Source organism: Macrosteles quadrilineatus, unplaced genomic scaffold (genome assembly GCF_028750875.1).
Source record: "Macrosteles quadrilineatus isolate MER2022 unplaced genomic scaffold, UCM_ALF_1.0 Scaffold_1__1_contigs__length_201487025, whole genome shotgun sequence".
NCBI lineage: Eukaryota > Metazoa > Arthropoda > Insecta > Hemiptera > Cicadellidae > Macrosteles > Macrosteles quadrilineatus.
Genome location: NW_026542594.1, coordinates 35,355,893 through 35,373,668, shown reverse-complemented (window position 1 = coordinate 35,373,668; position 17,776 = coordinate 35,355,893). Strand labels below are relative to the sequence as shown.

At 36.3% G+C, this 17,776-nt stretch overlaps 1 protein-coding gene across 2 annotated transcripts in view; it reads left to right on the top strand.

Annotated features, from left to right (window-relative positions):
• The window catches only part of LOC128982709 (translation initiation factor IF-2, mitochondrial), a 264,910-nt gene that overhangs the window by 80,336 nt on the left and 166,798 nt on the right, over nt 1–17,776 (top strand). For both annotated transcript variants that reach the window (XM_054401656.1, XM_054401650.1), the window contains 2 exons: nt 7,316–7,476; nt 7,983–8,159. In XM_054401656.1, the coding sequence (XP_054257631.1) occupies nt 7,316–7,476; nt 7,983–8,159 (338 nt within the window). The remainder of the gene's footprint in view (nt 1–7,315; nt 7,477–7,982; nt 8,160–17,776) is intronic.

Sequence of the window (17,776 nt, the reverse complement as noted above, 5' to 3'; positions counted from 1 at the left end):
AATGTTAAATCCTCCTAGATTCAAACCTGAAACACCCAGATCGAAACTCGCCTGTCGTTATTTTACCATCGCCTTTTTTTAAATATATTTTTCAAAAAAGAAAGATTATATTGACTTACTTTGGATTTTAAAAATGTTAACGTTTTATTTTGTTAAAGATTTATGGTGATACGTAAATATTGTGGTGTAGTAAAGTATATTATATTGTAGTTAAGTGTTTGAAATTTTAGGGTGAATCGAGATTAATCTTTTTTTATAACATGGGTCTCTCCTACCTTAACATACATACCAAGTTTCATAAACATCGGTTGGAAAAGTGCAAAGATAAATATTTGTATGTAAAAAATACAAAATGGTGGATATCTGGTTAACGAAACGATTTCGGAAAAAATGTTATCCTTGATTTTCTGTTTATTTTGACCCAAGGAATTACTAGGTAAAGTATCTCCCCGCTTATTTTTAACACCCTGTTTATGATGTATTCTTATAAGTGAAAAATGTAAGCTGGTAATACAGAAAGATGTTTTATAAATAATATGAATGTACTGGTGATCTGTATATCCATCTTTTTCTTGTTCTTAGAACTGTAAATTAAAAGTCCACTCAGCAGTCGCATCGTACGATGTAGTTCTTTCCATGCGTTGCGAAATGCTAAATTTGCCGTCCTCTTCAACCCAAGTTATCTATTGAACCACTGATTGTAAAAAATTTAAAAAAATATATTTTACACATCACACTTTTGGCTACAACTTTGCCACAGACAAAACCTCTCTAACCCAAAAACAAAAAAAATCTCGCATGCTAACTTTTTCATGTTAGAAATCACGATTTAAAGCTATTTCACCATACATATCAATTTTGATTAATTAGATCGGTAAATAGTTTAAAGTTCCAACAAAATAGTCATCGAGTAGGACTAACCAAGAAGCTCTGTGCCAATTTTCCAAATTTTAGCACAACTTTAAGTACACCAAAACGCGAAATTATTGAAGTCATGCGTCGAGAGGACTATCGTTGTTTTAACAGATTATACTTTTGACCTTCCGGCACTGTTGACTCAGCGAAACTGAACTTATATTTTATCTTATTTCGTTATATTAAAACTGCTGTTGCATTAGGTCAAATTCCCAATAAGTCAATTGCTTTAACATAGACCACGTTTTTAGCTCGGACTGTACTATTTGACTTACTGGGATTTTTGATCTACAGACACTGCAAACATTGTAGTTTTTGACCTAGCGGCACAGGTATAAATTATTTGACCTTCCGGGACTGTTGACTTTCTGCAACGCGTCCATCACAGTAACTCTTACAATTATTTCTTATTGAACTATCTTATATCTATTTTACGGGTTGGTGTCTGCCTTTTTCACCACTTTTGCCTATATCATATTATTCTAGACAGATCATCATAGGTTCATGAGATTATTGTCATACATGCTTTCAATTATTGGAAAAATCTTCGATTGTGTGATACAATAAAAAATATTACAAGTGCATTTATCTTTAAAATATATATTCTTAAAGTGCACTGAGCAGCAGCCTAAAAAATCTAAGTAACTTACCCATATAATATAGTTACAAAATGCTCAAAAACTCGCATTGTGACATTTATAATTCGGCTTTTATTTTTCCCACAGAAAATTCATCTGCAGAAGAATTTTATTGTGCTCTTACCGTTTCTATTAACACCCAAACTCAAGAAACCTTGCCTAAAATAGTGCCTATCTTGACAAATTATTTGCAGTGGCCTATATTACTGACCGTGGCTCACTGGGTTGGTAACATTATTGAAAATAACACCACATTTTGGCTGTAAAAATTGCCCAATGAGTAAATACTATTTAAGCAGCTACTGTCATGCCAGAAAGGTCATATTCCTTTTAAACTAGATCACATCATCCTTTATAAGAAACGTTGATTAATGCATGTACACGTCAATATTTACGTAACAGCCAATTTACATTAGTTTTTGGGTGAGGTTCATAATGTCCAAATTTCACAAACTCCAACGTCTAAAATATTAAATAAACAGTGCGTTTCATAACCTCCAAACTTCATAGACTCGAAAACTATAACTTACAAATAAGCACAGTTTCACAATGTCCAAATTTCACAAACTCCAACGTTAATATATTAAATAAACAGTGCGTTTCATAACCTCCAAATTTCATAAACTCCAACTTTCAAATAATCACCGATTCACAATGTCCAAATTTCACAAACTCCAACGTTTAAATATCAAATAAACAGAGCGGTTCATAACCTCCAAGTTTCATAAGCTCCAACGGTACAGTCTCTGCCAGAAGTCGCTGCAGAGGTTGCCGTGGTTCTGCCTGCTATCTGACTGTGGCAACCACTGTAGAGACTTCTGGCCCAGACTGTACCGTTGGAGGTTATGAAATTTGGACATTATGAACCACACTGTTTATTTGGTATCTTAACGTTGGAGTTTGTGAAATTTGGACATTGTGAAACAGTGATTATTTGAATGTTATAGATTTGGAGCTTATGAAATTTGGAGGTTATGAACCGCTCTGTTTATTTAATATTTAAACGTTGGAGTTTGTGAAACTTGGACATTGTGAAATAGTGATTATTTTAATGTTACAGATTTGGAGCTTATGAAATTTGGAGGTTATGAACCGCTCTGTTCATTTAATATTTTAAGCGTTGGAGTTTGTGAAATTTGGAGTTTATGAAACGCTCCCTAGTTTTTTCTTTTTGGAAATGCCACATTACTATGTCATTCGCATTATTTGTTGCCAATGAAGCTGCACGACCATATAAATGAGGAGGTATATCCACTACACCTTACATTCCGTAGAGAGATTATATTGACAACTTTATGTAACTGATAAGGCTGAAACAACTAGAGTAGGGACCACATAAGTTTGCAGTTGAGGGAGGAGCCTATTTACCATATGGGTTTGAATGAACCAATGAGAACCGTGTGGTGTTGCCAAATCTAATAATACCAGCTGATTTGAAAATATTGCTCAGTATATTTTATAAGTGCGATGTGGCAACGTTGCACTAGCCTTGTCTTGTGATTGGCTGCCACCAACTGCAAACTTACGTGGTCCCGACTAACATCCCCCATTTCAAGGAATTCCAGCTTTAACAGTAACCCCACAACTAATTTCTCAAAACTGTGCTAGAGGGTTATTCATTGGCACAGAAATACGATATGAACTGACGCGACGTGACGAAGGAAAAATCAAACTTACACTGTAACGGATATACCTCCCTTTGAGGTTAGAACGTGTCTTGCCAACAAACAGATTTTTTCAAATAAAATCATAGATTAATCTGCATTACACTGATGAAATCACTGAAGTGTTTAACTACAAAAGATCCACCAATACGATTTTAATACTATTTGAAGGTTCTTCCAGAGGAAGAGATACCAGAGATAGCATACTAACAACTCCGATGACGTACAGTATGGGAAATATTTTATTCATTGAATGATCAACGATGTTTGGGAACTAACACAATTAATATCATTATTGTTTTTACACTTATTAATCTTTAAACAATGCTAAATGCTCAAAATATGTATAATTTCACTCAATTTATCGCAGTTAGATGAATTAGCGTAAGCTTTGAAAGTAACCGTCGATTTCGACGGGTTTCACCTAGTAAATATTATTTCATTTAATTTCACCACTAAATTTAGTCAAAAAACCCTTAAAACCATCCGGGATAGAACTCAGAGCTGCAAATAACTCTGAAATACCCACTTATGGTAGTTTATGTCTTTACTTAAATATTGGTCTACGAAGAACTCTAGTCTGGAATTTCATAATAGCTAAAAGGAAGCACTCCAATCATTGGCTCTGACTTCCTAGCTCATTATTCTTTATTACCTGATTGTAGTAATGGTTTCTTTATTGAATACTCAATGAATGGTCAGTTCATGAATACTCAGCAATTTAGTATTAAATTAATTACTTCCGACCCATCAAACTTTCCACTGTATTTGGAATTTCCAGAAATCACAAAACTTTTTGGAGTACCAAGATTTATTCCTCATAACACAGTACATTACATAAATACGACTTCTGGCCCACCAGTCTAATCAAGACCAAGAAGGTTAGCTCCGGATAAATATAAAATTGCCAAATTAGAATTTGAATCCATGGTAGCAAATAGATCACATAATATTTTAAGGTAAGGGCAATTTGTATTGTAACTGCACTCTCTGACCACGATGGGCAAATTTTTTAATTGGATAATGTCAAAAATAAAAATAAAAATATAAGGCTGTGGGAAATGAAACGTTGTTTTAAAAAACCAAATATTGAAAACTTTGTGAATGATTTGACAAATGAAAATTAGGCTAATAAACTATATCAAACACCAATTGATAACAAATTTTCATATTTTTATAATGTATTGAACTATCATTTTGATAAAAACTTTCCAAAAATAAATGTTAGAAGTAACCCCCAAAGTAAAAATTGGATTGATTGGGAAATAAAACATGAACGGACTAAGCTCATAGATAACTATAGACAAAAAAGAAGAAATAAAAATGTTTGTGTAAAAAAGAACTTAAAAATGCAAAAAAGGAAATACAGAAATCTTGTGATACAAAAGAAAAAGCAATATTTTGAAAACATAATAAATAAATCAGATAACCCTACAAAAGCTATTTGGCAATTGATTAAAAAGGAACTGTACAGGAGCAATGATCAATCAAAAACAGAGCTATTTTTAAACCACCAAGGTAAATGTGTCACTGATCCTTATAAAGTAGTCAACATATTGAATAATTTTTATGCTGACCTTGTAGAGAATATAATTATTCCTGAAATTAAAATGAATAAGAGAATAATAAATAGACCAATAACAGATGCAGTATTAACTAATCATACTTTTAGGTTCAAAACCATTTCAGAAGAGGAGTTGATTCAAATAACAAATTCAATCAAAAGCAAATGGTCCTCTGGGTGTGATGATATCCCAACAAAAATAATTAAAGATGCTAAGTGGGCGATTCTCAAACCACTTCTTCATGTTATAAATGCATGCCTCATTTCAGGTGTTTTTCCTTCTCAGTTAAAAATATCCAAAATAATTCCATTATATAAAAAAGGAAACAAAAATGAACCATCTAATTATAGGCCTCTTTCAATTCTACCCTCTTTGTCAAAATTCCTTGAAAAATGCATGTTATTACAATTGACAGAATATTTTGAAAATAATAATTTGTTAGACACTGAACAGCATGGTTTTAGGCAAAAAAAATCCACTGTAACAGCTGTAATAGCCTTTGTTGAAAATTTGATTAACGAACTGGATGAAGGTAACCAATCAGTAGCTGCTTTTTTGGGTTTAACAAAGGCTTTTTATAGTGTTTCCCATTCACTTTTATTTAAAAAAATAACTTTCTTTGGTATATCTGGCAAAGAATTAGCTTTGTTGGAATCTTACTTAACGGATCGCCAACAATATGTAGAAATATCACACATTGAGGATAATAAAGCTTTTAAAATCAATTCAAAAACCAGATCTATTAATTATTCTGTACCACAAGGTTCTGTCCTTGGACCATTTTTGTTTCTTTGCTATTTGGGAAAGTTGCCAAACTGTCTACATACACTTACAGCTAATAACAATTTCAGTATTTTTGCCGATGATATTAATTTAACAATCTCTGACCGAAATATTAATAAAGTTTTTTCTGAAATTGGCACTGCAATCAATATAATTAATGACCAACTAAATAGCTTAAATTTATTAATCAATCAAAACAAAACAAAAATTATTAAATTTTCTTGCAGGAAGTCAAATTCTATTACTTCAACAGCGCCACCTTTCAACCTTTATGAAAATACTAATTTTTTAGGCTTAGCGTTGGACTGTACTCTTAATTGGACAGGTCACGTTAATAAAGTCTGCTCTAAAATAAGTTCTGGGATCTTTGCTATAGACTGTCAAATTTCTGTGATTTGAAAACAATTAAATCGGTTTATTATTCAGTAATTCATTCACACATAACGTATGGCATTGAAGTCTATGGAGCTACTTAAAATTTTAACATGAATAGAGTTTTATGTTGGCAAGAAAAAGCCTTAAGAACTATGTTAAAACTAAAATATGACACTCCTTGTAAAACTTATTTTTTAGAATTAGGGATAATGACAGTTTACAGCCTTTATATTTTTAACACTATTCTCTATATAAAGAACATAATTGGCACATTATCAAAAAATCTCGACAAACATGAATATAATACTAGACAAAGAAATTATTTTCAAATTACAAAACATAACAAAGAGTTTTTTAAAAAGAAGCCAAGCTATAATTTTTTAACTGCCTACCAATTTCAATTTAAAATAAAATAACCTCTCGCAATTTTAAAAATGTTTTAAAATCTTTTCTAATTGAAGGTGCATTTTATAGTTTTAATGAATTCCATACAAAAACTAAGCAACACTATGTTAGTCTTTAAGTTTAGTAATAGTTTTATATTGACGCCATTTATGTATACATATTGTATATAAAAATGAATAAAGATTATTTTGATTTGATTTGATTTGATTTGGTCCCCACTCAACCATGTGTACATATTAAAATCAAGAACGAGTCATGATTTTTTTTAACCGTAAACACCTAAGATTGAGCTGTGAATGTTGTGGTTAAACTTTAAAAAAGGAATAGATTGGTTATGGTTCTCTATTTTTATTATAACGGTGATATTTAGGAACCGTCTATTCTCAATAAATACTTTTTATTCTAAACAACTTTCAGAATCATCCACAATCACGGCAAAGTTTTAACCATCTGCCGCGTTCATCTTAACATCTTGATAACCCCCATGAGATTAAGAAGGCCACATGTTGTCATCCTCTGCATTTACAACAACGTAAAGATTATCTCCTGCTATGGCGGCAACATCATGAATATTAGATTGCCCAAACATTGCAGACGGCTTCTACAATCGCCTAAGTATCCTGAGATCCCCCTTCTGAAAAAGGCTGTAATTAATGAACTCCCAAGAAAAATCTGAATAAACATTTTAAATGTTGTTGAGTCTTCTAAATCCATTCTACTTTCAAATATACAGTTAGATTTATAATGCACAGATACAAGTTTTTTTATTAACTTTTTTATTTTACTTTTAAAAAAGTTCTATGAATTATTTAATAAAATTTCATAGTTAATTTTAAATTGTTCAAATTTTTGAATTGTTAAATTTTTGTTCACATATTGGTACTGTTCTTTTTGTTCTGAATCGGCTTTGATGCAATGCAACACTGCCAAAAATAAGTGCAGTAACATAGATTGAGAATGTGTTGTGAAGGCCCCCAGCTCCAGAGGACCAGTTGCGACCCAGGCCTCCAGTGGTCACCATCATGGGACATGTTGACCACGGCAAGACTACACTACTTGATACCCTGAGACAATCCTCCATCGTCAAATCAGAGTTTGGAGGCATCACACAACACATTGGAGCTTTCTCAGGTGAATAAACAAACTAGCGACAAGTGTACAAAGTTATAGTCATTGTTAACAACTCAATCAAATCTGCAATTTAATCTAATATTCCCTTTCACGATTAATTATCAATAATTAACTTTGCTTCTAACTCTAGTGATGGTGTATACTGTAGAACCTTTCTCAACCAAAACAATTTTAACCTAATAACCATAATCGTCGAATTAACTCAAACCGCCTAAGTGTATCTTAGATAAAGGAGGAGAAAGGAAAGTGACTGAAAAAAGAGAGGTGGCACAGAATTTGTGGTTAAGGCCGCCGTTGATTGCTACACTAAAAAAACTACAGAAATGCAGTAGTTTTTAAACTTGCATAATTGATCCAGACATATTTATTAGGCCTCAATGTCTGTTAAAAGTGCTGTATACTCTTATCATGTTCTTATTTCGGTTAAAGGTTTTATTGTACTGTTTTGATGTATTGTGGTGGTTGCTTAAACAATAAAAAAACATGAAAAAAGATTACTTTTACAGTGGTGCTGAAGTCTGGGGAGAGGATCACTATGCTGGACACACCGGGCCACGCAGCGTTCAGTGCCATGAGGGCCCGAGGTGCTCAGGCCACAGACATCGTGGTATTGGTGGTGGCAGCAGACGATGGAGTCAAGGAGCAAACAGTTGAGTCTGTCCGCATGGCAAAGGAAGCGGAAGGTATGAAAAATAATAAATTACTTTTGTTAAGCTTCTGGGCTAATAAAAGAAACATAAACATCCTGCTAGTAAATCTGTGGTTCAACCACATTAGCTGTCTTCTATGGCTTGTCCTTCAGATCTATGATGTATCTTTGTGAAAAACCAGGGTTGAAAATTATTTACCATTTCCTTGTAGAATGTCATATTGGCTATGGAATAGACATTTATGGTGGCTAGAATATAGAAATTTTAAAACTACAAAAACAGGCTATTAGAATCAGTGAAAATTTTAAATATAAGAAATGAGTGAAACAGAGCTTTAAACAAATAACAATTTTGAATGTGTACGGTATGTACTTATTGAAAACTGTTCACTATTTTTATAAGGATGAAAAAATAGAAGTTCTTAATTGTAACACAAGGTGTAAAAATCTAATGGAAAGCTACCACCACTTTGAATTTTACAAAGTGAAGCCATCATATATCAGGGTGGTCTCCACCGACCAGGAAAACTGGGAATTACACATGATTTTTTTGAACTGGGAAAAAATCTGGAATTATGCGTAAATTTAGTATTTTACCGGGAATTTTCAATTTGCCGCGATCGCGCACGAAGATGACATATCCATGACCGCGGAAGAATACGATGACGTTTCCGTGACCGCGGGTGACGACGATGACGTTTCTTTGACTGCGGGAGACGATGATGATGTCCAAACAGCTGTTAGTGATTTTTTCGCGATTGCGCATGACGACGATGGTGTTTCCGTGACCGCGAGAGAAGACGATGGTGTTTCAGTGACCGCGGGAGACGATGACGTTTCCGTGACCGCGGAAGACGACGATGATGTTTCCGTCACCGCGGGAGACGACGAAGGCGTTTCTGTGACTGAGGGAGATATTCAGGATTTTGCATTTATCACGGAAAACGATGATAGTGTCTCTACAACAGTGGTAGATGATCAAGATATAATCTTGAGTTTGTGGCTTAACCAAAAATTTCAAAATAGCATACTTCTAGAAATTTTATTTTTAAATTTTAAAGTTTAACAAATAAAATTGGCTATGAGAAATTTTTGTAATTTTTTCATTACCTAGTAATTTTTGTAGGCCACTTGAAAAACAACCCATAACTCCAAAATTACATACTATATAAAACTACATAAAGACAGGGGTTGGTGTAGTAATCCTTAAGCTACTTGGTAATTTGGTAGAATTAAAATCGTCAGTGTTAAGAATCTACATACCACTTTTTTTTAAAGTAATTGATAAATTGCAGGTTTAAGACTTTGTTTTAACTTTTCAGATTATTTAATCAGTAATATATAAAAATTGCATACTTGTGTCAGGAAATATTATAGTAGGTAATCATAAATTTTGTTTTTTTAACTGAGAATGCTTTTTCCGATAACTTAAATAATGAACTATGTTGTAACGAGCCAATTTTTTTCAAGACACTTTTTTCCTTCCTCCTTACACCTTACGAATCCTTTCTGCCGCCCCACAACGCCTTTCGCTACCCTAACTATCCTTCCGCCACGACTTCCGCCCATCTTCCTACCTTACGTCTCCTTTCCGCCGCCCCTAGTCGACTTCCGCCGCCTCACATTGTCTTCCGCTGCCCTACCTATCTTTCCGCCACGACTTCCGCCCATCTCTCTACCTCACGTCTCCTTTCCGCCGCCCCAGTCAACGTCCGCCGCCCCACATCGACTTCCGCTGCCCTACCTATCCTTCCGCCATGACCTCCGCCCATCTCTTTACCTTACGTCTCCTTTCCGCCGTCACTAGTCAACTTCCGCCGCCTCACATCGTCTTCCGCCGCCTCACATCATCTTCCGCTGCCCTACCTATCCTTCCGCCACGACCTCCGCCCATCTCCCTACCTCACGTCTCCTTTCCGCCGCCCCTAGTCGACTTCCGCCGCCTCACATCGTCTTCTACTGCCCAAACTATCCTTCTGCCACGACCTCCGCCCATCTCCTTACCTCACGACTCCTTTCCGCCGGCCCCAATCACCTTCCGCCGCCCGAAACCATCGATACCATTATGCCAGTTCCTGATCCTATCCGCCGAACATAACCTCAAGAATCAATCAAGAATCAAGAATTTTTATTCATCGTTAACGCTATGTACAACACATGCAATGGATGAACGTCATAATAGTAGCCTAAAGTTTACGGGCAATAAGGCTAAATAAATATAAACAATAAAATATAAACAAGTGCAGTGTACATGCAAAAAGTATCACAGTCATCTTAAAAATAAAATACTGAAGTTTATAAAAAACATAGGTAAGCAAAGACTGAAAACAGGTGCACTGTGTATACAATACATGCAGTGTGTTTAAAATAAATTAGAAAAAACATAGCAGGGGGGCAAGAAAAGAGTTCAATCCCTCAATTTCAATCCCCATTTGTTTCTATGTTTACTTAGGAACCGATCAGCTCTCCATGACAGCTGGGTTGCAACTGAGCAAAAACGCACTCCTGCGCATGCGCGACTTTCCCCCTCCAAGTGGACCAGATTTTCGCATAAAACCGCGACAGCTCGGGACACCAGTCTCATTCGCTCCCGGGCAGTGGCCCAGGACACTTCATGGGAGGTGCACTCTCCTAAAATCCGTCCTATTGCTAGAGCAATCCGAGCACTCCGTCCCTATTGCTAGAGCAATCCTAGCAATCCGTTCCTATTGCTAGAGAAACTTGAGCAATCCGTCCCTATTGCTAGAGCAATCCGAGCAATCCGTCCCTATGGCTAGAGAAATCCAAGCAATCCGTCCTTTTGCTAGAGAAATCCGAGCAATCCGTTCCTATTGCTAGAGAAATCCAAGCAATCCGTCCCTATTGCTAGAATAATCCAAGCAATCCGTCCTTTTGTTAGAGAAATCCGAGCAATCCATTTCTATTGCTAGAGAAATCCAAGCAATCCGTCCCTATTGCTAGAGAAATCCAAGCAATCCGTTCCTATTTCTAGAGCAATTCGTCCCTATTGCTAGAGAAATCCAAGCAATCCATCCCTATTGCTAGAGAAATCCAAGCAATCCGTCCCTATTGCTAGAGCAATCCAAGCAATCCGTCCCTATTGCTAGAGCAATCCGAGCAATCCGTCCTTATTGCTAGAGCAATCCAAGCAATCCGTTCCTATTGCTAGAGCAATCCGAGCTATCCGTCCCGAGTGCTAGAGCAATCCCAGCATTCCAAGCTTATCCTTTGGCTGTGATGAGTCAGGGCCATTTGGGAATCTTGTGATTCATTGCCAATATTCTGAGCCAATTCCAAACCCTTTTAAACATCGACCCCTGGAATCAAAAACGCAGCTACGACTTTGCTATCAAGGACAAGTGTGCAAGCTGCAAATACGTTCCTTACCGAAAGTACGTCACACATTTTGGCGCCCGAACAGGGACTCCGTGAGTCATCGATTCGTAGAAAAAGAATATCGAAAATACCTTGGAAAACAATCCGAAACTCTCGTTGGAAATGACAAAAGACAAATTAGACAGCAATGAATTTCCTCCACTCACTGCAAAAGAATCCACGACCGACACCAAAGCGGCAATGTTTTCCCCTGGAAAAAACAATGAAGTAACCCAAGTTGAAACCCCAATTGTTCACGGGATTCCTGCCACCTTTAGTCAGGCTAGTCAACAGGACCAGCGTGTAATTTGGGTATATCAATTGACAAAGCATCAAATTCAAGCTGAGCTGGAATCACGCAATTTAGACGCAAGCGGGAAAATGCAAGAGTTAAGAAGTCGCCTCGTCGAACACATTCGAACTCGTGGTGTTACTCCAACGACGGAGACAAATCAGTTACTTTTCCCCCCAGTGGACATGGTTGAAGGTGGGGCTTCAAACTCAAATCTGGACTCCAGCATACTCAACAATTTCATGATGATCGTTGGTTTGCCCCCAAATTCTGATGTCAAAACCTTACGAATGAGGCTCACAGACCTCGCTGAGAAAGAGAGGATTGTTCAGAAGGCATCAACATCCGACGCCTTTCCCGAACTTTAAAGATTTGCCGATGAAAGATCACCGCAAGAGTTGAAAATAAACCATCATCCGTTTCCGGTGAAATTGAATTCAAATAAGCAACCTCACACGGATACGGCTAGTCTCTGCAATCAAGTAAGAAAGTGGAACATTCGTTTCGATGGATACACGGACCCCGTCTCATTTATGGAACGACTAAATGAACTAGTAGAAGCTTACGATATACCCTTAAATCGCATTCTACAAGCGATGCCAGAAATCTTCAAAGGGAATGCCCTCCTCTGGTGGCGAAACAACAAGGAATTCTGCAGAAATTTCACTGAGTTTCAACGAGAATTTGAATTGCAGTTCCTGCCTCCTGGCTATTAGCAGAATTTAGATCGAGAAATACAGGATAGGACTCAAGGAGAACGTGAGACTTGTCGCCAATACGTTGTTTCAATCGTCACTCTAATTCGTCGTCAAGGAGGATATACTGAGGAAGACAAATTGGAAAAGATTTATGGGAACCTAAAACCTGAATATAAGCTGTATTTTCGCCGTCATGACATCAAGACCGTCTCTGAACTAATTGCTCGAGCTGAGGAATACGAGGCAGTACTTCGATGTAGAGCAACTTATCGACCACCTCCTGCTCCTGCTCAATCACTGACGCCTGAAACAGCGTATCAGTCCAAAGGAAGAAGAAGATCGGAATCATATGAAGCCTTTTATCTCAAAAACCCCCTTCCAGTGCAAGACTGAAGAAGCAAAAGTGATATAGGTATTGTGATAAACAAAAATTAGTATTAAGTTTCAAACGAAAATGTCTGTTAAGTTAAGAAAAGTCAAAAGTCTTGTTTTCGTAAAACCAAAAGGTATTTGTATGGATATTTATATTTAGGTTTTCTTTAAAGTTGAATGGTTTTTTTATCATTGTGATACAAGGTTGTGATTTTTCGTTTGTTATTCTCTTTTAGAATAGAAATTTTGTACGAGTTTTTAGTTTTGTTAAAAAAGGAAAATATGTTTTTGTTAGAAAAAATAAAATCGTTTTAGTTGTTTTAAACTGTTTTTTTTCTTTTCGTGAAGAAACTGGTAAGTGTAACAAGCCAATTTTTTTCAAGACACTTTTTTCCTTCCTCCTTACACCTTACGACTCCTTTCCGCCGCCCCAGTCAAACTTCCGCCGCCCCACAACGCCTTTCGCTACCCTAACTATCCTTCCGCCACGACTTCCGCCCATCTTCCTACCTTACGTCTCCTTTCCGCCGCCCCTAGTCGACTTCCGCCGCCTCACATCGTCTTCTGCTGCCCAAACTATCCTTCCGCCACGACTTCCGCCCATCTACCTCACATCAGGTAGGTGATCTATCAGGTAGGTGTAGATCTACCTCACGTCTCCTTTCCGCCGCCCCAGTCAATGAATCAACTGATGGTTACAATTGATATTTAACAAAACTTTATGAGCTCAGTTATCATATGATCACCTTCAAAATAGACTAGGTATGCCTGGACGTATTATATAACAATTTAAAATTGTTCAGTTTTTGTGAGGACACGGTGTATTTTGACTCTATTTCAGTGATATGAATCAAGCCTAGGCTGTTTCTGAAGTAAGGTACTTCTTGGCATAACTTTTATAATAGTATCATTTACATACTTGTAATTATTAACAATTAATTATTTTGTTAAATTTAAGGGATTAATCCCCTAAAAGAGATTAATTTGTTAAATCTTATTTAATAATCTGTTTCTTATTTTCCAATTATTAATTAAATCGGGGCTAAACCTAAAGCAATGCTATTTATTTGTAATACATTTAGAAATCATTCTATTTTTAACAAATTTGTTGCTAAAAAATTACCATAGGGTGTAAGGTAAGTTTACTGATGTTGATAAGTATAGCTACTATTTAATGCAACAGAAAAATGTATACTTTACCCATTATCGTTGGTAGTTTTTTTTTATGAATTAAGTATAAAATAACCATATTTTAAAGTCAAACTATGCTCGTATTATTTAGTTGTCTTAGAAGTTCATACACATCTAAATCTACTGATTGATGTTCCACCACAACGTCTGCTATTTTTTCTGTGGAAAAGCGGTTGTTCAAGCGAATGAACTAGCGGCCGACCCTCAGAACAACGGGCTGGGGAGGACGTCAGCAGGTAGACTGCTGAGCAGCCCAGTCCTACTAGGGGCAGCGTTTCAGGGGTAGACGATTCCGGGGTGTACATAGGGGATGCCTTGCCGGGGAGACCTTTACGTTTCTACTTGTTTAAATTAAAATTAATAACATAATTAGGCCTAGTTCGTATCAACTAGACTTTAATCAATTACATGTCAAACCCTTGGGGGGGGGGGGGTACGATTCCGGTCTCGCACATAGATTTTATACCAGCTGGTTGTCTGGTTTCGTGACGTCACGTTTAGCCCGGGAAATTACGTTTCCGGGGGAGACCATTCCGGCGACCCGATATTAAAATTTGCCATATTTGTGAATGGTAGGACTTTAGTATGCTTATGTTTTGTCACCTACAGAACAAACTAACTTTAAAGAACAAACTAAGTTAAAGTTCTTATTCCTTTAAATAGTTATATTTGCCTTTAATGTTATATTCCAAGGCTTATCTATACATGACCACCATAATATTGTTGTACTGGGCTAACTGATAACATTAAACTGTTATCATACATCTGGCCTAGATTTGACCCATTTGTCCTTTGCTAAAAGCTATTAGCAGATTTGCGCAAATATCTGTACACCCTATGTATGATCCAATTGGCCTACAGAATAAAATTATTTATAATATTATTGTTGGAAATTAAGTTGTTTTTTATATGATACAAATTTCAATATTAATCAACATCAAATATAATAATTTGTTAGTCTTTGTTTTTATTAACAGATGGTTTATTTTAATTTATTCAAACAATTGAGAAGAGTTGTGTTAAGAAAAAAAAGTGATCAAGAACATAACAATACAAAGAAATGTTATAAAATATTTGTTCTTTATCAGAATTAAATCAGTTCTTTATTAGATAATATTTTGTAAAAGTTCTTTATTTCACACGAGTTCTAACATAGTGGCGACCGTGACAGGACTTTAATAGTTAAAATTCAGAGTAGGACCAAGCTTATATTTTACTTACAATACAATGAATAAGCTGAAGTCATTAAAGACTGAAAGGACTCAACTAAGAAGAACTTTTACAAAGTGCAGAAATGAAATGGACAAATTACTGAATGAAGATATTAAAGATAAAGTAACAATTAAAAGTAATCTAAACAAGTTGCAAGATAAAGCTGAAAGGCTTTTTAAGCTAGATGAAGACATCAAGGAAGCCTTGTTTGAAAATCCTGCAACAAAAGAAGAGGACTTAGAAGATGAGTTTGATACTGCAGAATCTTACAGAGACATGTTATCTTCAATGAGAGCTAAGTATGACCATTTCATTATTCAGGTTGGCCTAAGCCAACAGTCAAGAAGTGAAGTCGGGGATACCGTTCACAGTCTTAAATTAGTATCTAAGAAGGGGTTAAGTCTACCTAAATTACAATTAAACCAGTTTGATGGAGATGTAAAAAATTGGATAGGGTTTTGGGGGCAGTTTAAGAAGGTCCATGAGGATCCTGATCTAGAACCTGAGGATAAGTTCCAATACCTCATCCAATCTTTAAAACCAGGATCATCCCCTAGGGAATTAGTAGAAAGTTTTCCCCCATCTGGAACTAATTATGTAAAGGCCCTAGAACAATTAAAAGCAAGATTTGGTAGGGATGCCTTTTTAATAGAAGTATATGTGAGGGAACTGCTCAGTTTAGTGCTCCAACAAGTCACGCTAGGTCCTAATACTAAATTGTGCCGACTGTATGACAAACTAGAAACACAGTTAAGGGCACTTGAAACTTTAGGAGTCACTTCAGACAAGTACGCTTCAATGCTGTATCCTCTGGTAGAATCTGCTTTGCCCGAAGAAACATTACAAGCCTGGGAGCGGCATCGTTCAAGTAAGTTACCACACACACCCTCGACTTCTGCATTGTCAGATGATAAATCAAGTAATTTTTTACAAGAACTTCTTGATTTTCTAAAGGCTGAGGTGGAGAGTGAAGAAAGGCTGGCTCTTGCTCGTTCGAGTTTTAAATCTGCCACTCCAGGAGAGAACAACAGCAAATGTAGCAGCCAAAAGAGAAGGTCAGCAGTTCACGAACCTCGTCAGGGTCAACCTACGGCAGCTGCTCTATTGACAACTGGTACAGAGGGTCATAAAGGGTCGGTGAGTAACTGCATTTACTGTTCTAAAGGAGGTCATAATGCTCAAGATTGTTCCTCATTTCAACAATTGACATTAAATGAAAGGAAGGAACATCTTACTAAGAAAAACTGCTGCTTTGTATGCTTAAGACAAGGCCACGCAGCAAAAAGATGTAAGGTATTTGTAAAATGCCTCTTCTGTTGTAAAAGGCATTATGGAATCATGTGTAGGGACTTGTATGAAAGTAGATCTAAAATTGATGCTGATAAACCAGATTCTAATCTACAACAGCAAAGTAGCCCTAAGCCTATGTCAGAGGTTCTCAGCAATTTTGAAAATAGTAAAGGAGAAACTCTATTACAGACTCTTTTAGTTAAGGTTGTGGATGATAAAGGTAAAGAATATTTGGGAAGAGCACTTTTGGATCCAGGTTCCCAGAGATCCTACATTACTAAGGACTGTGTTACTAAATTAGGTCTACAAGAAACAGGTAGTGAAGTCATAAATTATAGCTTGTTTGGTGGTGTAAATATAAAACAAAAATCTCATAAAAACTACCTAGTGACTCTTCAGAATGTAAATAACTCTTTCAAGATCTCTATTCCTGTGACAGATCAAGAAACAATTTGCAACCATGTTCCTAGGCTTAAGAGTGAAGAGTACTTTGACATCTTAAAAGAAAAGAACATTATTTTAACTGATGTGGGTGAAAATGTACCAGATGTTAAAATTTTACTTGGTGCAGATGTACTAGTGGATTTGTACACAGGAACTATGCAGAAGATCGATGACAAACTAGTCGCTATCGAAACGTACCTTGGGTGGACCGTGATGGGGAAGCAACCATGCAGAGGAAGTCGTAAAATGTCTCTACTAACTCTATTTTGCCAGTCTAAATCTGAAATTAAAGATCTATGGAGCTTGGAGACAATCAGAATCAAGGACCCTATTGAGGTGAAGCAGAGAGACTCCATTGATGCAGAAGTATTTCAACATTTTAAAGAAAATGTAAGAGTGAATGTTGAGAATAGGTACGAAGTATGTTTGCCGTGGTTGGAGGGTCATCCTGAACTTCTAGACAATCATGAAATTGCAGAGAGACGTTTGATGTCATCAACTAGAAGATTAAATACCCTTAACAAATTCAACGACTATGATAAAGTCTTCAAAGAATGGTTAGAAGAAGGGATTATAGAAAATGTTCCAGAATCAGCAGAGTCAACAAAGGTCCATTACCTGCCGCATCACCCAGTCATAAAAGAGAGTAGCTTAACTACTAAAATACGTCCAGTGTTTGATGTGTCTACAAAGGACAGAAGAGGGCATTCTTTGAATGAATGTTTAGCTACAGGTCCAAATTTAGTAGAGTTGATTCCATCTCTTGTAATGAAATTC